The sequence below is a fragment of the Rhipicephalus sanguineus genome, chromosome 11 (assembly GCF_013339695.2).
Source record: "Rhipicephalus sanguineus isolate Rsan-2018 chromosome 11, BIME_Rsan_1.4, whole genome shotgun sequence".
NCBI lineage: Eukaryota > Metazoa > Arthropoda > Arachnida > Ixodida > Ixodidae > Rhipicephalus > Rhipicephalus sanguineus.
This window is the reverse complement of record NC_051186.1, coordinates 40,299,388-40,322,782: the sequence shown is the minus strand read 5'-3', so window position 1 is coordinate 40,322,782 and position 23,395 is coordinate 40,299,388. Positions and strand designations below refer to the sequence as shown.

At 44.4% G+C, this 23,395-nt stretch overlaps 1 protein-coding gene across 1 annotated transcript in view; it reads right to left on the bottom strand.

The window, feature by feature from the left end:
* The window catches only part of LOC119374613 (ubiquitin carboxyl-terminal hydrolase 34), a 152,743-nt gene that overhangs the window by 43,738 nt on the left and 85,610 nt on the right, over positions 1-23,395 (bottom strand). Inside the window, exons 42-54 of the mRNA XM_049411107.1 lie at positions 22,120-22,214; positions 18,111-18,280; positions 16,970-17,120; positions 15,293-15,371; positions 15,091-15,144; positions 14,053-14,208; positions 13,370-13,434; positions 12,434-12,557; positions 11,490-11,555; positions 10,823-10,903; positions 10,013-10,095; positions 8,409-8,490; positions 1,376-1,534 (exon numbers count right to left, since the gene is read on the bottom strand). Coding sequence (XP_049267064.1) covers positions 1,376-1,534; positions 8,409-8,490; positions 10,013-10,095; positions 10,823-10,903; positions 11,490-11,555; positions 12,434-12,557; positions 13,370-13,434; positions 14,053-14,208; positions 15,091-15,144; positions 15,293-15,371; positions 16,970-17,120; positions 18,111-18,280; positions 22,120-22,214 — 1,365 coding nt within the window. The remainder of the gene's footprint in view (positions 1-1,375; positions 1,535-8,408; positions 8,491-10,012; positions 10,096-10,822; positions 10,904-11,489; positions 11,556-12,433; positions 12,558-13,369; positions 13,435-14,052; positions 14,209-15,090; positions 15,145-15,292; positions 15,372-16,969; positions 17,121-18,110; positions 18,281-22,119; positions 22,215-23,395) is intronic.

The following is a 23,395-nucleotide window of genomic DNA, read 5'->3' as shown; positions in this document are numbered from 1 at the left end:
TACAGCACACCAACACAAAACAAGTTCAATTACATTTGAGTTGGACCAGTACATAGTGTTGTAAATATGTGCCACAAGTCGTGCAACTAGCTAGCCCAGCTGCTCCTTTTTCTTTCTTTTTTTTTTTAATTTGGTACCCTGCTCTGTGGCATTAATCAGTTGGTGCACCATACACACATACACAGCTGGTAGTGTCAAATAGTCATAGCATTGATAGAAGCCCTTCCCACAGATTGATGAAGCTGCCAGCAAGGCGACGAAGATGACAGGTAAAGAAGCTGCAACCAGAATGGCAGAATAACAACACGAGTGCTTCTTTAATAGCCATCTTCCATCTCCTCATTAGCGTCTAATTCAATGTGCAGGAATGACTTGTAACAGCTGTGAGGGTACCAGACCGACACCAGGTGGCGGAGAAATGCGGGCAGGAGAGAGTAGGCAACTATGGGAGTGGGGAGACGTGGTGTGACAGGATGGGGACAGCGGGACGACAGGGAACGGTAGGCGGTGCAGTGTGTGAATGTGGACTGTGGTGGCTATGACAGCGTGGCAAGTAGAGAACGTTTTGGCAAGGTGAGCCGTGTATGGTGCGGCTAAACTGAAGGAGTCCGCATCTGTATGTGTTAGCAGCTGAACGACCACGTTAGAGTAAATGGACTTAGCACAGTGTGGATCATAAATCCACTGGTTTATGATCCAGTAGGAAGTCGGGTGGTTGCAATTTTGATTGGCAGTGGCACCTCGATACAGGCGAGTAAGAAAAAGGCCACAAGAGGTGTGGCAGGTCTGCTGCGGCCTCAGCTATTAAAGGGCACTAGAAAAATGATTTCATTTGTATTGGTAACTTATCTTTCAACAATGTCAACAACACTCTTACCAACATAAAATGTTCAGCAAGCTAGAGAAGGTGAAAGACAGGTGGCAACGCTGCCTCAAACTTCCTGTACCAGCTCGCCATGACATCACAGATCATGACGACATCTATACCGCTCTCTGTTGATGAAGATGAATTGCATTGAGTTCTAAGGAAGCCAAAGACATATGATGGCCCTTTTCAGGAAACCTTTATTGCTTCAATGCGGCCAAAGTACGAAAGAATACGTAGAAGTATGTGACATATTATGTACTGGCGTTGCTGCTTCATCATAAAACACCAAAAAATGAAACTTTGAGCTTCATTTGCTATTTGATTCATTGAGCAAACGACCACGAAATTGATGACAAAGGAGCTCTCAAAGAATAATGTCTTAGTCTAAAACTGATTTAGTGCTTTGCTTTAGTGTCCCTTTAATGCTATGCATCAGTCTGCTTAAAATGCTACTGGCGAAAACGTGCGCGATGCTTGCCAAGAAGCGCCTTTGCCAATGGTGCTCACATAGTCCAGCTTGTGGCCAAGATAGAAGGAGACGATTGTGGTGATGGCTTCGATGGAGAGCAGGAACTGGCACTCCTCCTCGCCCATCTTGGCAAACTCAAGCAGGAAGGCAAAGTACTCGGTCAGGTGCCGCAGGTGTTGCTTGGCACCGTGCTCGATCTGTGATGATAGAGCAAGAAAAAGACATGATTCAATCAAATAAGCATTCAGGAGGCATAGCACAATGACACACTAGGTCCTAACAAACGAAATAGGGGGAACGCAAGGGCTCATTTTTTTTTCTTTGTTACACACAACCTTATTGAGAACGAACAGAGAATCAAGCCAAGGAAAGTATAGGGGACGTTACTTGTAGTAATTATGATATAAATGTGAAGAAGTTAAAGTGGACAAAAGGCAACTTGCTGACGGCAGGGACCAAACCTGCAACCTTAAAACAATGCGTCCGACACTCTACCAATTGAGCTACGGCGGCAGTCGTCCTCCGGTCCACCTTTTCGGGTGTACCGTATTTTTTCGCATATACTAACCAGCACTAAAAAAATGAAAAAATGTGCTTAAAAAGTGGGGGTGCGAATTACATGCACATATTTTTTCTTTTTGTAGAGTTAAAGGTAGGGGTGCGAGTTATATGCAGGGGCGGGTTATATGCGAAAAAATACAGTATCTATGTATTTAAACCCGGGAGCGTTGAGTGTGGCTAGTTACTAAGACAAACTAGAATTAATGCAAGCGCTTACAACAGAAATTGTATTATTGCGACGAAAATTCTTTAAATTTCTTGCCGTGCATCGTCACTCTTCGCTTCGACTTTGAAACAACTTTGCAAACTATGCATCAGTCATCAACCTGATGACAACACAACCTCAACATGACATTCTTTTACACGCAGCACTGACTATACAAATTCAGCTTCCCACCAACACCAGGAAAATCACTGGTTTACATTGTTATACTTACCTTAATGCATTATGGTATCATGGTGATTGCCACTTAATAAAAGAAATAATAACAAATGCAATTTCTTTGTTTTCAAGTGCCCTGACAACTGGTTGCCCATGGCCCATGATCAAGTTCTCGGATGTGCAAAGTCAGCCCTCGATAACAGTGAGTAATAGCTAAGCGGCTCAGCGGGCTAGCGAGCCCAGCGGAGGAGCGGTGCGGGCAGTGGAGCGCTAGACGAAAAGAAGGGTATTAGGTAAGCATCGCCCCGCTCGTTTCAGCGGATCGCATTGCTGCGCCACATGTTGAACAAGGTTGAAGTTACTGTCGATTGAGCAGAGGCTTTGCTACGTCACCTGCCGAATAAAATTGAAGTTACTGCGAAAACAATATTGCAAAAGGCATTTTTTCTAAAATTTCAGTTGATTTATTGGAGGTGCCACCGACGACATGCCGCCGCTTGTGTTGGGGGCTGCCATCTTGGTAAACGCTTGCATGCTCGTCCGCTGCGCACGCTTCGCTGAGGAGACGAAATGAGCGGGCGAGCGGTTCGCTCAGTAAAGACGCCGGCTTTCGCAGCGTGCCACGCATGCGCAGTTCACCTCTCCGCTCGTCCGCTGGGCGCGCTGGCTCGCAAACCCGCCCAGCTATTACTCTCTATTACAGGGGTACTGACACAAAAATTTTGGCCTCATGTTTTTTTGCTGCAATGTGTTGCTGGGGGCCTGTTACTCATAGCACGGCACATTGTTTGCTGCAGTGTGCGACAGATAACTAATTACAGGCTCCTCATTACCGACCAGTGTCAGTTTCGATTTCAAAAACGACAAGCCTACGGGTGCAACTATCACCACCTAGCCGGCGCAATGCTCAATCATGTCAGCACACAGAACTGTGACGCACTTCCACGCAGTTCGCGAGCAGCCGCCGAGAAGTAAGCTGCTGGAGCGAACACTGCAAAAAAATGGCAGCTATGGCGTCATCATAACTTGTTGCACCGAGGGTCACCTTTGAGGGTGTCAGTAGCGCGAGGGTGTCGATCGCTCATGAAAACTTCAAAATTCTTTTAAAATGCCTTCCAAGCTATGTTCGCTGTTGATATTTTGCAGATGATATACGCATGTTCACGGGAATTGGTGCCGCAGGCTATCTCGGCCGCAAAATTTTGTGTCAGTACCCTTTTTAACGTATGACAGCCCTAAAATTTTTCCGGTGGGGCCACCAAAATGACTTACCTCTCCTTCAGTGTTTTCGCACCTCCCGTTGCAAAAAGTTTTTGAAACCTAGGCCAGAGCAAACAGAAGATAACCAGCGTAATAATTTATCCCTGTGCTTGGAAGTGTTGCCATATGTGCATGCATGAAAACATTTCCCACTGCCGACATAACACACAGCATTCATTTCGCTTTGAGAAAAAAACTCTTGACATCCCAAGAGTAAGATAAAGCCCTATAAAAGACACTGACACATTAACCATTTGAGGGTCAATTTGTTTTTGCGAAATGCGTCCGGAAAATGTGTATTTTTTTATTGCTGAATTAAATTCTTCAGACGAATCCATTTAAGAAAGAAACTGTCTAAAATTTTTTTTGGGTGACCATAAAGTGACAAAAAAATCATTTGGGTTGTTACATAAATATGGCTTATTAGTGAGATAAATTCTAAAAAAAACCTATACGACTGTTAAAGGGACCGACAACTGCCCAGAACATGAAATGAGACGACTCCACTGATGCAAAGATCGTCCCTTTGCATTGACTCAAACCAACCCTTTTTTTTTCATGACAGGTGGATTTATATTTTCATATCTTACTCGAAAGTCGTGAAAAATGACCTGTGGTGCCTCTGGCGGCAAAAACATGAATGATCCGATGTACCCGGCCACGTGACCGTTGACTGCTGTACGCGGTTGACGATTTCTTTTATTAGTATTGATATATTGTTCGTTTCTTTATATTAAAAAGTGTTACTCCATAAAATGTACATATAGGCCTGCGTTAGTAGTATGCATTATAGTGGTGGTGCCTTCGTGCGACGTAATGATCTCGTGCTTGTCAGCGCATCTTGCGCAACCGTTTAGCGTGCTCATGTAACCGTGCACACAGTTTCCAGGTCGCTAAGATTTTGGAGTGACACAGTTTTGCTACCTACACTTCGTCTCAGAAATGACGCGTGCTGCTACTCGGCACGGCCGCGCATACGCGTAGTGACATTTTTGATGACTTGGCTTGGCTCGTGCATCGAGAGAGTAATGATGCCGGGACAAGCCACCCATGACACAGGCGCAGGCAACCTTGGACGCATGCGCACACAACGCAGTACAAACACAGGGAAGGCCTATAATGCCACATCATCTCATTATAACAGCTTGTTATTTTCAAAAATGGTTGAAAAGCTCTAAATAAAGATGGTTAAGTATAGTTACAGGCACTGCTGCGAAAGCAGAACAACGATAGCTTTCACAAATCGTGAGAAGGGCTGGCGGCATCGCTATCAATTCTCAGCGTTGCTAGAGGAAAGGTACGTCCCGTGTTTAGAGCTTTTCAGATTGAAAAATACTGCTTGTAAAATAACGTGCTCTTGGGATTAATTACTGCAGCTAAAAGCACTGCAAAAGGTGAGCTTTCTGTCACGCCGTAAAAAAATGGGTCGAGAAAAATCCGTTGTCGGTCCCTTTAAAATATTATGCGCTGAAATAAACGTCTGCACAAACACTTCGTGCGCTTATTTTTGTACAGGCGTATAAAAATAAGTGCACAAAGTGGCGTTAAGTGGAAACACGGGGGGAAAAAAGCTGCTTTTGATCCAGTCAGCATCGTCTTGCCGCACACGCTTCTGAGATATCACTCACACGTCAACGCCTCGTAAGTAACTCCTCATATGACGGGATCACATTTACTGCATCAGATTCTGATTCGGCAGTTAAGGGGAGACACTGGTCTCGAAACGAAAAGTTTTATTATTGGAGATATTGTAATGAAATTGGGTGTGTATATGTATTTCTTCCTCCTGTTTTCAAAAATATAATTAGTTTTCATGTACTTCAATTAGTTATCAAATTGTGAGAGCATAAGTGAAATCTAATTAGGTAATTTCTTACGGGTCATTAAGACACTTTCCCTCAGTATTTTTAGGTTCTGTTTAAGATGCAGCTGTAGCCAAAGACCTGCCATGTGGAGCTATGCTATTTATATTGTCACTGAGATATATCATCATATAAGAACTTTCAATTGTATTGACATTGTGTAATCTTGAAATGCAATTAGCTCACATTATTGTTCACAAAATTTCATATGTTCATCTTAGCCACAAAAAAATAGCATAGCTCCACAGTCCTATTTCTTACGAATTCAACGGTATAAAATTTATCAAAATTACCTTACAAAAACATAATGAAAAGATCCGTAAGGCTGGTCAAGTTGGCAAAAAATGTGAAGCTGAGAAAATCGCGTTTGAAGATTGACACGCACTGTATAAATTTCTAAAAGGAACCTTTAACCATAAATTTTATTCACATGTTCCCCATCTGTTTCCCTTCAAAACAAAACAGAAAGTGTCTTGTTCCACCCAAGGAATCATATCTAAAAAAATTTTCCAATGTGCAAAGCATGATCAAAACCCCACCATGACAAGCGGCTGGGGGGTTCTGGAAAAGCCATGGGGTATGAGGCTCAAGCGACTGGCTGCTCATGTCTTTTCAGTCTTTAGGAAGAACCTTCTAGATGTTAGGCAGCATGTTACCCTGGGTAATAGGTTGCTATGCTTGAGAGAATACCTTCAAAGTAGTCCAGGACTGTAATCTTCAGTTGCACCCGTTTTGTGTCTCCTTGCAAGAGTCTTTTTTGTGTTGGTGCTCTTCAGATGAGTTGCATTTGCCTTGCGTAAACGCAGAGAGTCTTTTTCTAGGCTGTGGTCCCAGGGCACAGCCGAGACAAAAGTTTGAGTAAACAACATGGTCAATTACAAGGCCAGTGTAGAGCTCAATGATGCAGCCCACACCTATGTGTGAGCTCCGACCTCGCGTCATCCATGAGCCGTCGAACACAACATCGATGTTCCCTATGGGGTTCAGGAAGTCTGTATACAGCTCTTTTATTACTGCCACACTAGCAGCTTCACTTTCAGTCGCTGTGTTTTCGCAGGCTTTCACTAAACTTTTTAGGTGTCCCTGAAACGTCTTGTGGTGCAAGCCTCGGTGCGAAAGGTTCATACACGCACAAAAGTCCGAAAGGGCAGTAACACCTTTGCCTATCATCTGTATCCCCTTCATGGCCCTCATGTTGACTTCGAAGGGAGTGATGGTGGCAGTTCCGCTCACTCTCGGAGAAGAAAATTGCTTCTTCTCGAAATCACAACTGCTGCAAGAAAAAATAAGCTTTACCGCAAGGCCGTACTCCTTGTCCGTTGCCTTCCTCACGCTGAGACTTTTTGCGTCGCATTTGTCGCACTTCGCTTGTGCAAAAAAGTTATTCAAAACTTTCATATCGACGAGCAAAAAATCGGTCCCGGCGTCACCGGTCTGGCACTCCGCGCTTACTCCAAGAAGGTCGAACTTGCGCTGGGTAGCCGACTTTCCAGACAGAACGGTCTTCGTTTGCGCCGATCTCTCAACTCGCTGCGCCTGCTCCGCCGTTGAGTAGTACGCGGCATCAACCCGAAGTGTTTCGCTAGTCGAACTTGGTCCCACGGTGTCGTCAGTTGAAGTTCCCGGCAGGTCCAAAGGGTCCGGCCGCGACTCCAACTCCGCTGCCGACGGTGCACTTGTAGCCGGCGCCTTCTTGTTCCAAGCCCGTTTTTTACGGCTTCCAAAAGCTCGTTGCGTCGATGGTTTCAGACGAGAGTCTCCAGGCATCTCGATCGCGTGGAAAAACTACCGGCACAAAGTAGAGACACGGTCCGTCGAGAAACACGCACGATCGCAAAAGCAGGCGCACACAAACGGACAGCCACGGCGGAGAACCAAACACAAAGAAAAAAAAAATGACGTGTCGGTCGCGCCAGCCAATGGGAGACTCGGAAAGGCGCGCTTGAAAAGCGCGCCGCGTGAGAGCCAATCAGTGGCCTGGAAACGACCTTCAGAAAACCCGCGACGGCGGCCGTTCTGCTTGAGCGACGCCATTTTGAGATGGCGCAAAATGTGCACAAAGAAAACAGCTTCAAATCTAGCCCAAGATGGCGGCGCTCGGCCCGCTGCAACGCTCATGGCGCGCGCGGGAAGTTCGAACAAATTTCGTCCTTTTGGGGACATTTTAGTGCTGCCGGGGTGCTTTGAAAGCCGATTTTATCGCGTTTCCCGACCGAATTTAGCGTTAGCAATTTGAGAGTAGGTGCTCAGAAGTACAAACGCCTCGAAAATAAGCTTTGCGAAAAATCGATTTTTTGACCATTTTTGACCGTTCCAAGACCCGCGTCTCCCCTTAAGCAGCGATTCAAAGGCATCGCCGCTAGACTCACTTGTGGCAGAGAAACCGGTGCGCACTTCCACAGCGAAAACAATCGGTGTGGGTGAGCGCACTGAAGAAAACTGTGCAGTTGTGAGCGCGTCTGAAAAGCCAAAACTAGTCCAAAACCTATAATAATCTTTTGTCTTATTGCCAAGGAGACTGAAGCGGTTTTGTGAGTGCCCGAAACGGGAAACGCAACCACATCGGCATCGGTTGTTTCAGTCAGCACCTGCATGAAAACAGGCGAAATCACGCCCCGGGGAGCTATAAATGAGAGAGTAACAAAATGGTCACCCTTTGAAAGATTCTAAACCAGAAAGCGATCAGTTTTGCGGGCGCAAAAAGCGAGAACCGGCCGAAGAACAAAACCAAAACTAGCCGGTGCACCACTGTATAAAGCATAAAAAAAAGAAGACATCGGCACAAGGAAAAAATTCCATGTATTCCCACAACGTGGCAGCGCATGCCAAAGATAAATGATCGCAAAAGGCGTGCGTTTTAAACATACAGGCATGACGTAAATGTGCGTCTTTGACCCTCAAAGGGTTAATTAATTCCTTCATTCATTCATTTTAACAAAAGACACTGAGGAATAGGCCTGCACTCATATTTGTTTAAAGCCGTCTGGATACAACTGTACAACTTACCAGCGCCAACAGTTTTCGCACAAAGCGCGTGACGCACGAGTACTGGCCGATCTGGCTGATGTCCACATCAGACGAGTCGTCGCTGCAAGAATGCAGTAAAATAACAGCATAAGTGTACATTGAAGCCACATTTACAAGAAAAACTGTTTGTTATGTCAACCCATGATATGAAAGTGTCATGCATGCAACTTAAGGAGATACACTGCCTTATAAACATTTTTTTTTGTTTCTGAGCAGATTTTTCTGAATCTTTCCCAGCTTCCATATTTTTATGTGCAGATTCCAAATATGCAAATATTATACAACATGTAGTTTTTATGTTTAGAGCAAGATTTTCTTGCATACAGCAACTAATAATTAATTGTTGGGGTTTAACATCCCAAAACCACGATGTGATTATGAGGGACGCCGCAGTAGAGGGCTCTGGAAATTTCGGCCACCTGGGGTTCTTTAACGTGCGCCAAAATCTAAGTACACGGGCGTCCAGCATTTCACCTTTATCGAAATGCAGCCGCGGCGGCTGAGATTCGATTCTTCCAAACAACGAGAATTGCAGAACAAATCAATACAAAGCAAATGACAAAGCAAATTGTAAAGCAAATCACAGAGATCTGGAATGAGAATTGTGTGCAGTGAAATAATAATGGATGTTATAAATTCATTTGAACTAAAGTTGTGTTACGTTGAACATATGCGAGTGAGTTGATGTCAAGCTGGGATTTCGCTCACGAGAGTTAACATACCGTAACTTTTGTTCAAATAGGCTTATAGTCTTCATTCCAGATTATCGTGGTGTGTTGATTTGCTTCGTAACTGTCACAGTTCAGAAAAAAATCTTTTTCCTTTCTCTCTTAATAAATGAAGGAAGGGAACTTTGAGGGCTCATTTCTTCGTTTGACACAGCCTTAATGAAAACCAGCACATAATGAAGCCAAGAAAGTTATGGGAGAAGTTAATTGTACTGTTTTATGGGTATTGTAGTAATTATGATATAGATGTGAAGAAAGTAAAGCGGACAAAAAGACAACTTGCTGCCGGCAGGGACCCAATCTGCAACCTTAGGATTGTGCGCCCGATGCTTTTACCAATTAGGCTACAGCAGCGGTTGTCCCCTTGTCCACATTATCAGGCATTTATGTGCATACAACCTTGGAGTGTTAGTCAGCGCCGCTGACTAACACTCCATGACAACCATGACGGCGAGTGTGGAACACTCTTTCTTTTTGCCAGATGGCGTCACGTAGCACATGAACCTAATAAGGCACATGAAATGATATCTGATATTTAAAAACTTGCCATTTTAAAAAACTACATGTTGTACCAGAAAAATAACAGCATATTTGAAATCAGCACATAAATATACATACTCTGTGACAGTTTTATTTGCAAAAAATTAAGAAATATGCTTCTGAAACAATGACAGTGAGAAAATGGCCTTGCCATATGGCCACATTCAGTGTGACTCTGAGTGACTGCTCTTCACTAAAAGAGTTCGCACATCAGAAACTGCCAACATCATGATGCACACTGGTTGACAGTAGGCGCCCTTGCAAACATGTGCACACATGCACGGTTCTCTTATTCCACGAAACGAGCAGTCTCACCTGTCAGGGTACGGTTGAAGGTACAGCGACGAGTGGCCGGGCTGCAGCTGATTGATCACGTGGATGCAAAGCCGCTGAAAAAGCTGAGATCGAAATAAGATCAGAGGAGAACGTTCCGCTTAATGACACTTCGAGCAATAACATGTCAATGAAGACAGGCGCAGACTAGTCAACACACATAAAATGTGTTTGCGAAATCATAACAGGTCACGTAACATGATGGCCTTATAGACTCTCATTAAGCGAAACCTGAAGGGACCAGGCAAATATGTTCCATTTAAAACAGGAGTTCCATCTACTGAGAGATGAACAGGGGTGCAGAATCCAAGTACGAAACCAATAATATCGGAGGCAGTTGTCCATTTAAGCAGTAATTCCGTTTAAGAGGATTCTGTTTACCGAGAGTCTACTGTACATCCAAGGAGAGCTATGGCTTTATTGTCATATTGGAGGTCTTTCAATTCCATTTAAAGGAGCAGAGAAATATTATTGAAAGCTAGTAAAAAAATTATGATCCCAAATGTGGAAATAGTGAATACTGGTTGGCAACACAACACTAGTTACCCAGTTACTAGTTCCCTGCCAGGAACATATTTCTGGCAGTTCAAAATTTCAATCCAGGTCTTTCAATTCCATTTAAAGGAGCAGAGGAATATTATTGAAAGCTAGTAAAAAAATTATGATCCCAAATGTGGAAATAGTGAATACTGGTTGGCAACACAACACTAGTTACCCAGTTACTAGTTCCCTGCCAGGAACATATTTCTGGCAGTTCAAAATTTCAATCCATCGTTCAAAGAAGTAACTTACCTGTCGCACGACTTGGTTGGGGCACTTGATGAGAATTTGAACGGGCCAGCATTCGTCCTCAGCCATGTGATCCAAGAACCACTAAAAGGTGAACGGCACATTGCAAGGGCTCAGAGTGGAACCAATAGCCAACCCTGACTCATTTTACTAAATTCTGCCATTTCTACCTGCATGATCATTACCTGCTGGGCTAGAATTATAGTTATAAAAGGCACAAGAACATTATAATAGTAAGAAAAATTTTAACAGCCAGGACAGCACAAGAGCGATGACACCAGCTAAGTGACAGGTCGAAGATCAAAGTCAAGCGATAGCGTCACGGTAGTAGACCTGTTGAGGTATGTTGCTGATGCAGGCCTTATTGAGGCCTGCATCAGCACATCAAGCAGGCCTCAATGAGGCCTGCTTGATGTGCTGTAGGTGGCGCTAGTCAACAGCTAAAGAAATAGTGATGTTAGAGTGCATCAAAGAAGCGCCCTATATGTAGGACGCTGGGCATATATGGGTTAAGGGCACCACCTTTAATCGCATCATCTCCGTAACCGGACCAGCAGCTGTTACACTTTCTCTGGGATTGGTCTTGTTTACTTGTCCATACATTATGTAGATGAATGGCCAAAGAAAGCTTCATTAAAAATATATAAAGGCAAACCGGTTGCGAATTTACCTCACATGCGGCCTTGCTTGCATTGAACTGCTTCGTCAGGAGTTCAATCCACTGTGCCATGGTAGGCTGTACAAAAAAAAAAAAAAAAAAAAAAAGAAAAAAGAAAAAACAGAGGCATGGTTAACTCAAGAGTTCAACCTGCTCATTACTTGTATGTCAGTTTGTTTGAGGATATTAATGAACGAAGTACTACAATGCTCGAACTGCTAAGAGGGTACCAACCAAGCCTGGAGTCGCTGTGAACCCATGAAACAACTTCCATACTGCTAACAGCTTCAAAGCACAATGGAAGACCATCACCCAAAAAAACAAATGGCCGATACCCTAAGCAAGAAAAAGAATCTGCAGGTAATGACATAAAGCTAGAAAAAAAACAGAAGAGGCAGAGCTGTCATGTTGCCATAAATTTTCTTTCTGCCTGTGTACTCCGTCCAGCTTAGAACTGCTCGCGTAAAAATCATAAAGTCAAGACCTCTACCCTTCGCTGAGGTAATACAACGGAAGCCAGCTGCCGACCAACTGTCAAAAGACAGTCAATAGACTGTCAATCGACACTCAATAGAGTGCTTCTTCGATGAAGTGGCTAAACTACAAAATCTGGTTTTTAAACAAGGCCAACTTAATTAGAGCCAGTTAGAAGATTAAACAATTTTACTCATTTTGTGTATATGCTTGGCTAGTTACAAAATAAAAGTCGGACACTCTCGAAGAGTTACCTTTAGCTTAGTATTGATGCTATTTCTAATAAAACCAGCCATGGAATTCCACGAGTTATTCCTATGATTATGAATGCAAAGATGCACATCTACCAGCGTCTAACGAAACTTGCAGTGTACGGCACATTTGGTTAGAAAACACGCTTCTTGCACATACACGCATTACTTTTTGGAAATGATCAGTTGCGTTAACCCACCCACACGATATGTGCATGAAAGAGCACTTACCTTCTCCTTCGCATGAATCAGGGTCTCAAGCACGAACGATGTTCCCAGCTGCGCAGCCAACAGCGTAGCTTCTTCGCCACACGACAACGTTTGAGGTATGGAGCCGCACATTTGGTACAGAAAGCTGAAGAAACCCAATTCAAAGGAAAGGGGACGTCATTGCTATGACTACATTTGTACTTGCACACACTTTTGCTGCTTTTTCTCAACAATTTCATTATTAATAAAAACATTTATTGAAAGTGTTAGCTGCACATGCATTTGTACGTTAACTACAAATACTTGCATGACTTGTGACTATGCATGTGCATCTTCATAACATTAATTTTACAAGTTCTCAATCTTCCCCTTACTGCCACGACATCACCGTGTGTATGTGGGGTAGTAAGACTCCTGTCAAGTTATTTACTAAGCATTTTTCTCGTAAATATAATCCAATAGACGATGTCTATTGGATTATATTGGATGTCTATTGGATTGGATTGGAACAGGGTAGCCATGGCTCATTTCCAGCTTCATCAACAGCTACCAGCAATGAATTCAGCAAGAGGTCATAATAGACTTCCCAAGATTAGTTTCTGTTACTCGGAAGGCGCTGCCACTGAAGTGTGGATCTGAACATTACCTAGAAGTCAGTACAGAAAAGCAAATACTGACAATGATAGAGCTCGTAAAAAAAAAAATAATAAAACCAGAAAATTCCATGCAGTCTTACCCTAACGGCACAAGAAAAGTAATCAGTTTTCACTGCTTGAGTTTCACTGGCACTGCTGTGCCCTATGTACTAACCCTATGTACTAATGTTCTTTAGTATAACAGCGCTAACCTTCATTCACATGGATGGCTGCTGTTCCTTCAATGGCTGCTATAAATGTTAACCTAAACTTAAGCTAAACTAACAGCACTGCTGTACATGCGTTCAGAATGAGCACTCACTTGAAGTAAGTGTGGTCAAATATGCTCTTGTCCTGCAAGAACTGCATGTTGTCTTGCCAGATCCACTGCAAAACAAAGAATAAATAGTCACAGAGTCAAGCCCTTGTCCTTCGCATTTATTTGTGTAGTACAGTGTTTTTACTAAGTGCAGTATCGATACAACTGTAAACCAACTAGCCCAACTTGCTAGCTGGACTCGCGGTTTGCGCAACATACCACTGCTGCAAAAGCCCTACGTCCTTGAACGGAGAGAGTGGGTTCTGGACAACCAGCTCGCAGTGTGAGCTAATAAAAAAATATTCTGCCAGTTCCACGCCTTGAAAGCCATCAGACAGCAAAGCTGTAAGCATATGAGTGTATGTGAGGGTAGACTAAGTCAGCTTAGTCTCATTTTGAGCATCATCATCATTGAACACAATTACCTCGAACATCATCATCATCTCGAGCATCATCAACAAAATTTAGCGATGTCATCTCGAGCATCATCATAATTTATCTTCACAATGATAATCGCCATCATTTAGCATCATTACCTCGAACATCATCATTATCACCTTGTACTAATTTCTTACTCCACTCCCCCCTCTGGTCACGTGACCTGCGTGACGCCGGACGACGCAAGCTCAACTTAGAAGAGCCCTGCTGTCGAAAAAAAGTTTCTTCAGTGCTACTGGAGGTCTTACCTCGGCCAGTTCCGATGGCAGCCTCAACGTAGTCTCTGGCTTTGGCTCTAGCGTTGTGTCGACAGGCTTTTCAGATGCGGTTTGTGCAGTGGTCTTTTTGCCGTCGGGCTTTTCTGATGAACACCGTTCGTAGAACAGCATGTAAGCGCTGTTGGTCTGCGATGTAAAAGCAATGCCTTGTAAAATGTAGGTCCTCTACTTCTAAGAAATTCGTTTTTGTGCAACAATTTTTTTTATGCAACAAAGAAAAGGGGAGGGAAAAGTCCATGACCTTTTTTTTATTTTCCACTATAAATCACCAAATGCCAGAAATTTGATGCAGTTGGTTTGGTGAAGCTACAACCAACCGAGAATGGAGCTGACCTTAACAGATTAGCCAACTTCTAGTGCAATTGCTTAGCATTCACGTCATTAAATGTTGTGAGAAATGATGGAGGCAAGAAAGACAGCACACGAAAGCTGGTTAACAACTATCTCTGTTTACTGCATCCTGCATCAGAGCTGTTAGTTGGTGATTGCTTGCTGTCTTTCCCACCTCCACCCTCGTATCTTGCGGTGTTCCTAAGACCTCCAAGACGAACCATCTAGCCAGCTGAATGTCATGAACCTTTGCAGTTTACTGTGCAATTACAGCATACTTTCAATAAACAGAAATCTGTTAAACGGAACCACTGCTTCAACAAAACTTCCTCTAATATGATTCGTTTTGTACTTGGATTCTGCACCCCTGTTCATCTCTTTGTAAACGGAACTCCTGTTTTAAATGGAACTCATCTGCCTGGTCCCTTCAGGTTCTGTAATTACGCACAGCATACCCTTCTTACACCCTGATATTTTCAGAAAAGTAAGGGAGCTCTGCAAATAGTATACAAAAACAATTCAGTTCTATGGACTTTCGCAGAACTGCTTTACCAATACCAAGGTCACAATTAGTGAATTGTAGCTGAGCTCGTTAACATCACAGATAAAGAAAGTGCCGAGGTGCACTTTGTTAGGCATATAGTCAATGATGCAGACGAAGTAATAAAACATGCATACCTTCTCGAAGGAAAAATCCATGAACTTGTCTGTGACAGAGTCATAGGTCTTGCTCTGTGAATAAAACAAACACGAATGCGATATTCAGTCAACGTGACTACAAAGGTCCCAAGACAAAGGCATAATTCAAATGAAACTGAATTAATGATCAAGTTCCTTTTAATCTACTAATTCTGCACAACAAAAGAAGTGTGCTCCTCACCGTCATCTCTCCTCCAAAACATTCAGCAGCAATGTGTGAGGGGTCAAAAGGCTTCACTTCTGCGTCGTTGAACAGGAACCTGGGAAGAAATGCGTTCGAGAGAGTTCAATTAACTCTTCAGACCTCGGCAATCAATCAATCAATCAATCAATCAATCAATCAATCAATCAATCAATCAATCAATCAATCAATGTTATTTATGTCATAAAGTACACGAAGGAGTGAGAAAAAGACAAAATGGGAGATGCCCTCTGCTCCATACAAGCACGTAGGTCTAATACCCCTGTCACACGGTCACCACCGAACTCCGTTTATCTCCGTTCGGCATTTAACTCCTTAATGGAGCTTAACCAGAATGGAGTTGTGGCCGAGTGGCCGTGCTACACGGCTCGGTGCAAGCTTTCGACGGTTGCCGCATGGGGCAGAAACAGCGCTGCTGCGCTCGTCGAAACGTCCAATTTTTTGCCGGTGCAGTCGCCTTTTTAAAGCAACAAAAACGTGTTTTTGTGTGTTGATGAAGTGCTCGGAATCACCATTGCTGTCACAGCGCCTCACACGTGCAGAAACAAATATGGCGCGACGCTTCACAGCGGCGGCTTGGCGAGGCGTTGGTATGGAGAGTACAAGCGCTGATGTCCGAAAAAATACAACTAAAACTCACACTACGGGGCGTGAAATGCTACGCAAAAAAAGAGCAAAATTATAATTGAGCTCATTAGGACGATTTTGCTAGTGCGGTTTTCAGCGTAGCAGTAGCTGGCTGGAAACGAGAGTACTCCATCGAGCCGAAATGGTCATTACCGAACTCCCTCCACCAAAAGCTCCATTTAACTTCCTCAGCGAAATGGTGACCGTGTGACATGAACCCCATCTCCCTCGAGGAAAAGACGAGGGAGTTAAACGTAGTTCACAGGTGCCCGTGTGACAGGGGTATAAGAGTGAAGTCGATGTGCCAACAAACACTTGCAACAAATTTCCAGACATTTAGCACTAGAGTTCTATTGTAGTGATCCTGTTTTCAGTCACAGATTTTAATTTGCACTTCCTTGATCAGTCAATGGCTAGACATTTATGTGTGACTGTGTGATCACTATGTGAAAGGCATTCAAGGCAATCGCAAATATCACATTATAAGGTTTGATGTCGCAAACCAGTACAGGTATGTGCAAGCGCATCACTGCTCACAACCATAAGACATCCTGCAACACAAACAGCAATGGGGGGGGGGAGGCAGTGCTGTCTAGCGCCAACTCAAATAGTTGGAGTTTTACGTCCCAAAACCACAATATGATTATGAGGGATGACGTAGTAGTGGAGGTCTCTGGAAATATGTACCATCTGGGGTTCTTTAATGTGTACCTAAATATCTAAATACATAGTCCTCTAGCATTCTGCCTCCACTGAAATGCGGCTGCCGTGGACGGGATTCAATCCCGCAACCTTTGGGACAGCGGTCAAGCACCATAACCACTAGAACATCACCGTGGAAACTCGACAGACCAGTTTGAAATGAACTGGTCTGTTGAGTAACCACTAGAACATCACCGTGGGAACTCGACAAACCAGTTTGAAATGAACTGGTCTGTTGAGTCTGAGCTAGAAACCAAAACGAGCGAAACACAAGCAGAAAGCGTTTGCTATTTTCTCTCTCTCTTCTATGATCCGAAGAAATCTCACCACTTGTCTTTGCCAGGGTTTTGCCTCTCCCGGATGAAGCTGTAGTAGTGGCCGCCGTCTGCCGTGCCCGTGTGCACGGTGACACCTATGAGGTCGTACTCGTAGCTTCCCGCATCTTCATCCGGGGCTTCTTTCTTTGCCTCCCCGTTGTCTGCGCACACAAGAAAAAGAAGCAGTTATAACTTCCATCCAAAGACATCTCAACCTCTCATCTATGCACAACACACACCTTATCACGTGCTAAACTTAGTACATATACGCTTTGGCCAAGCACTCGAGAGTTTTAGTTTGTCCGCAAACTTATTTGCATTAGCGTTATACCGGATACCGTAGCCGGATAGGGGGTGCCATCTGGCGGGACCTAAAGGAACCAGGCAAGCATAAAAATGTTATTTCAGAAACCTAGAGCATTTTACTTCTCTACTGGTGTAAATTCTCAAGAGCAGCTTAATACCGAACGAGTTGCCTTTCTAAATTTCCTTTTGCTCACAAAAACTACATGAAAACAAACAAACCTGTCTATAGTTGGGGTTGCACGGAGCACCACAAGTGGTCAATACCATCTTTCGGTAAGTGGTATTCCATAAACCCTTTTGTGTATTCCGGAGAGGCTAAAAAAAAAATGTCACCCACTCGTGAGTGGCACAAAGCTACAGAGGAAACCCATAAAAGTGCCTTAAAAAGCAACAAAAGCACTTCTGATGCATCTCTGAAGATGCTGGAATTTGTTACTGGATCACGTGTAGTGGTTTGGTTTGTGCATCTGAAGCCTGCTTACTACCCTGCATCAGCACATTTTGCTTGAATGAAAACTTGGCAAGAGAGACTTTTGCTATTACTGCGTTTATGTTCCATTTTATTCGAGTGCAACATAACGCAAGAATTTACACTTCATTATTTTTTATTCTATGAAAAAGAGGCAGCTATCATTAGCAAGCAGTTATGAAAACTTCTGCAGCTAAACTGTAGCTCAAGAAAAGGATGGTTCCTTCAGAAAGAAAAGTGCTTCGCAAATGAAGAACTGATCCTCGTCTAAGGGAACAAATTTTGCACAGAGGCTGCTTCACTTCTACACAACCCGAAACTACACTCACTGACGTGGCCTGAAACAACATCGCAAACACGTGGGTAGTGCACTCACCCTGGCGTGCCTGGCTGGGAAGCAAGTTGCTCTCCATGTAGTTGGACATGTCCAGCCGCAGGGGAAAGGAAAAGTGGGTGTTCACTTTCTCCTTCATCATGGTCACCATGTTGAAGGTGTAGCGCATGGTGTTGAAGCAGAGGATGCGTGGAAGCCGCTGTATGCATGCCCTGCAGAGGGGAACACCGAGCGACGGTGTCAGAGGTCAAGCACAAATAAGTCACAAACCCAAGGACACTAAACAACTCGGATCAAATGATGGAGTAATTTAGCCCGAAGTTCAGTGGAAAATGGAAGCTTGAAGAGATGAAAAATTTTTGAACACAGTGTGTCGCTGGAACCGCTTCAACAAGCGGTCTTGTCTTCTTCCAGGCTGCAGCTTCAAGTTGCAGCCTTGAAGAAGACAAGACCGCTTGCTGAAACGTCGACTCCAGCAACACCCCACGTTCATAAATTTTTTCATCAAAGTAATTTAATGTAGCATTACAATACTGCATTAAAAATTAAATTCTGGGGCTTGGCGTGCCGGCGCTAAAACATTTCTTGTGAGACTTCGCCGTTGTGCGGGACTCGGGATTAACCTTGGCCAGCCAGGGTTAAGCTTACAGGTGTTGTCATTTCACCCCCTTCGAGATGCAGCCACCTTGGCTGGGAATCAAATTCGCGTCCACGAGCTCAGGAGTGAGACGCCCTACCTGCTATGCTACCGTGCTGGGTGGTGCTAGTTAAGAAACCGTTAAGCGCACAAAGACGGGAACAAGAAGACGACGCACAGTGTGTCGTCTTCTTGTTCCCGTCTTTGTGCGCTTAACGGTTTCATAATGTCAGTGTACCAACTAGCTCGGACCCAGCCTCTTATTCAGTGCTAGTTAAGATAACGTTAGTACCGTAACGCTATGCCTAAGCACTTTGTTGTTGTGCAGCAAAGTTGCACCCTAATAGAGGTATGATTAATTATTTAAGGGGGGACGTGGCTTTCGGTACCAACTTTCTTATTTCTTCATGGATTTTGATGAAAATTGGCACACTTATTTGAAATGTTTTTTTAATGCTACTGTAGAAATTTCATGAATATATCTTTACAACTTTTTGATGTACAATATATTCCACCTTCTGCTCTTGTTCCGAGTCTGAATCGCTTAAAAAATGCGATAGGAAACTCGTTCAAAGTGCTATGCATTCTAAGATGTCTGATTGAGGGCGTGACATTCTTAGATTTTTTTATTTGCAACAAAATTCTTTTTAGTTTTCATTTTTCATGAGGTGACTGTGCAACATGCATTGAGGCTTTGTGCAACTCGTCAAATAGCTAATTATCAAAAGGCCATACTGAAAAAGCAAGAATGTCACGCCCTGAACTGTGCTTCAAGGAATATAGAACAAAAAACGGAACTGAAATAGACATAGCGGTGAGTGAGAAATCAGCGGAACAAGCGAAGCAGGAAGCAAGAAAAGTCGTTTTGAGAAAATGGCTTTTAAAGTTGTACCAATGATATTACTTCATCAAAAGGCACTGGAGTCATAACCTTTTGAGTCCTTTGTAATGTGCAGTTTCTTGAGTGCCCTGTCTATAGTTTCAGGTGCCTTGCTTCTCTAAAACACAAGAAGATTGTGATATTTAATGTGTTTTATAAGGTTGGACCTCCTGCACATGTGGCCTTTCATCTGTTGTGCCTTTGTTTTCTTTCTTTTTTCTTAAAATCCTTTTCTGATATACAAAGAACATGTAGCATGAATTTTAAACGAAGTTATGAAGTGGTGTAATAGACATGACAAAAAACAAGATATTGTAATGCAAGTAGGTCATGTACTATGATGATTTGCCAGCTTTCTTGTATTCATGATCTCATTAACATAACAGTCTTGATTGCAATTGATCATTGAATCATTTTTATAGGATACTAATTAAGAGCGGCTCTCATCATGACAACCTATCCCTTCCTCCTAAATAACAGGCAGTTATGACCAAGACATTGGTGGAATAGGAATTCCTTAGCAGTTTATTCAAGACTCGAACTGGGCAGATATGAATTCATCTCCCTGTTTCACTCGTCAAGCTAATTTGCAAACCTCGCCTACGATGCGCTTCATCATTCACCCGGTCGCGGACACGGTTTTCTGCGAGGCTTTTATTTTTTCAGATGATTCATGAGCGCTTACGGCGATACCAAGCACGGCCCCAAGCGCGCCTAAATTGCATCACCAGTGCTTTATTTCACCTCCAAGTGCTCGGCCGCATAGTCCGGGAAGTCGGCACACGATGTGCTGGGTGGCGGCATTCGGTGACGATGCGCAATATGCCTAGGTGCGGCGACGAAAAATAGGCGCGCAACGTGTTTGGCCTCGCATTGCGGGACGCCGACGCGCGCCCGCTGCGCGACGAGCTTGGCCGTGGGGTCCGCTGCCGATGCGTAAAATGACCATCCACTGTACCGAGGAGCCGGGCGAGGGAAGCGCTTCGTTCCTTGCGAAGAAGCACACTGCCGCGAGTCCGCTAACGCGTTGTTCTTGCCCGCAAAGTTCGAGGTTCGTCTCGCGTGCCGACGCCGTGAGCGGAGTTAGGCCTAGTGACGACTCCGAGCAGTAGGCGCGCCGGCCGCGGTGCCCGATGTTTCAAAGTACGTAATGCGTGGTCGCGAGTACAAAGAGTCGTCCTGCGATCATCTTCGTCACGACGTCCGAAGTGCGCATAAGCAGAACCTCCAACCACGGATCCGACGAGCCAACGCTAGAGTCGGTCCGAGACGCGCGTTTGCGACGTTCGCTACGAGTGCGGTGCGCCATCGTAATCCCTCTGAGCTTCCGCTAGTAGCTCCAAACTAAAAATTAGTTCTTGTGCATAGTTATCGTCGAGCCGTGAACACAGAGCGATTGAGAATACGCCACGAAGTAGCGCGACTTTCGACAGCCGTGAGCTCGAGACGCACGAGCTGCAGACGACGATCTCCCGGAGCGAGCATCGGACCAATGGCGAGGCGCGATGGGGCAACATGGCGGACGCGACCAATCGGAGGGCTCGAGACGACCTTCGAACATTTGCTTTTTGTGCGCTTGTTTTCGAAGGGAGGAGCCAGCTGCGGCGGGGAATTTGAAGACGGAGAAATGCGCTTTCCGATGAGCCCAAGATATCGGCGCCCGGTGGCGTCGTTGCGTAGCTATGATTTTTTGAAGATCAGTGTTTTTTTGCGATTTCCCCAATAATTTTCGCCACCTCGGCAGGCGCAACAATTTTTTTACAGCACTTCTATGCGGTTTTCGGTGAAGATATTTTGGAATCGGATATAAAAGGGGCTACAGAAACTGAAAATGCGATTTTCAAAAAATCGATTTTTTTGCCATTTTTCGCAATACGAAAGCCGCGTCCCCCCTTAAAGTGGTCATGAAACATCCCTCGGGCTTGGCGGAAAGCAGACACCGCTATGAACAGCTCAGCCAAGCCTTGCAGTCGTATGGGGCAAGGAGAGTTTAGAAGCGGAGCACAAAGTTACCATTTTCTCAAGCACGCTCTCTTCATACAGAGGGCCGTCCTCACTCCTTTCGATGGGCGGGGCATCTGCTGCTTGACGTTGAACAACAGATAGCACGCTATTGGCCAACAGCCGACATGAATCAAGAGCGGCGTTTGGATCAGATGCACTTCTTGCCACGGGGTGCCACCACATGTCGGCGACGCACTCCATAGCCAGCTAACATTACACAGTGAGCCACGCTCGTGCACACGAATCACAGTGGGAGCGAGCGATCACATTTTATCACATGAGCTCAACGTCACGCCGCAACTTCTTTACCCGTGCTATCCCTCCCTGTGTAGCTTCCAGCACTCTCGACAGGACAAAAGAGAGAAAGCGCTTAAAGCATGCAATAAATCCCTGTACTCGTTCTTGACGAATTCGAGAAATGTTTGCGGAATCGATTCGTGAGGCAACAAGCTCCAATACCAAGGTCATTTGATGAATACATGGAAAAGTAGGTCAGGACGAGCATACACGTGTCAACCATTTCGACGCACCTCTTTTCTGCCCGGACTTTTTTGCCACATTGGGAACAGGTGTACATGTTGTCGCCTTCTAGTGTGTCCTTCACTGTGAGCTCGTTCATGGATTCCTGTAAAGCGGGCATGAGTTCTGTTTGAAAAACAATCCACACAAACGTCGCAATGACAAAGTCACACCATGTGCCAAGAACTCCCATTATTAATGATGTGTGTTAAAGGGCCAGTCAACAGGCTCAGACTTCATTTCTTTTTAAATCTCCCAAACAAGCTCGCCAATTCATCCAGAAAGCCGCGGCAATCACATTTTATGAATATACAGTGCTACGCGTCGCGCAGAAGCTTCATTCCTAAAAACAATTCCTGCGCCCCTCTCCAGCGCCTGTCCAGTCCTCCTCGTCCATGAAGTGATGTAAAGTCACTTATGGGTAACTTTACGTCACACCGACTTTGTCAATTGGTCCTCTGCACTATGAAACTGCGCCTTGGCCCTGCGGTGATGCGTTTTAGCGGTGCATTCACTGCACTTCTTCACCGCGCCGCTAGGGTGACCCAAGCGCCACTCTTGACTCGAGCACCACGTGGAGGAAGCCTTGTTCAGTCGTTGGCTGCGTGTCGATGACGTAATCGCTGACGTCGTGTTGCGCTGCCGAAGTGGGCATAGTCGCGACAACGGGCTATGTCTACCCCTTTTCGCTGCCGAGAAGGGTGGGAAGGCTGAGTGAGAAACTGAAACCAGCCGAAGTAGGCTGTTCTATACCCTGTAACTTCCTTATTAAACACTTATTCACAAAATTCTTGCGGCAGCATCTTCACATTGTAATAGTGCACAGTTATCGCTTCATCACACATTTTTTTCCATGAGGTTGTTTATTGGCCCTTTAACACTAATATTGGCAAAACACATCTCTAGTTTACTTTATATTTAATAATTTGTTATACACTCAAACCTCATTATAACAAAGTCGCATCTGACTCGAAAGTAAGTTCGTTATATCCGAAAATTCGTTATAAATGTATATTTGTAACACTGTATTATGACAAGACTATTCTTCATTTACTTCGTTATAACCGATAATTCGTTATATCCGTGTTTGTTATATCGAGGTTTGGGTGTACCAGTGTTTTACGCGTGCACCATCGTCCAAATGCTGGAAGACAAAGCCTTAGCTCGGACCAACTCAAATGTTTCTATTTAAAGAAGCGAGAAACAAATTTTCCTGCTCGACAACTGGTGAACCACTTTCTATGAAATTGGTTCCATTTAGGAAAGTTAATTTCTACTTGCTGCTGC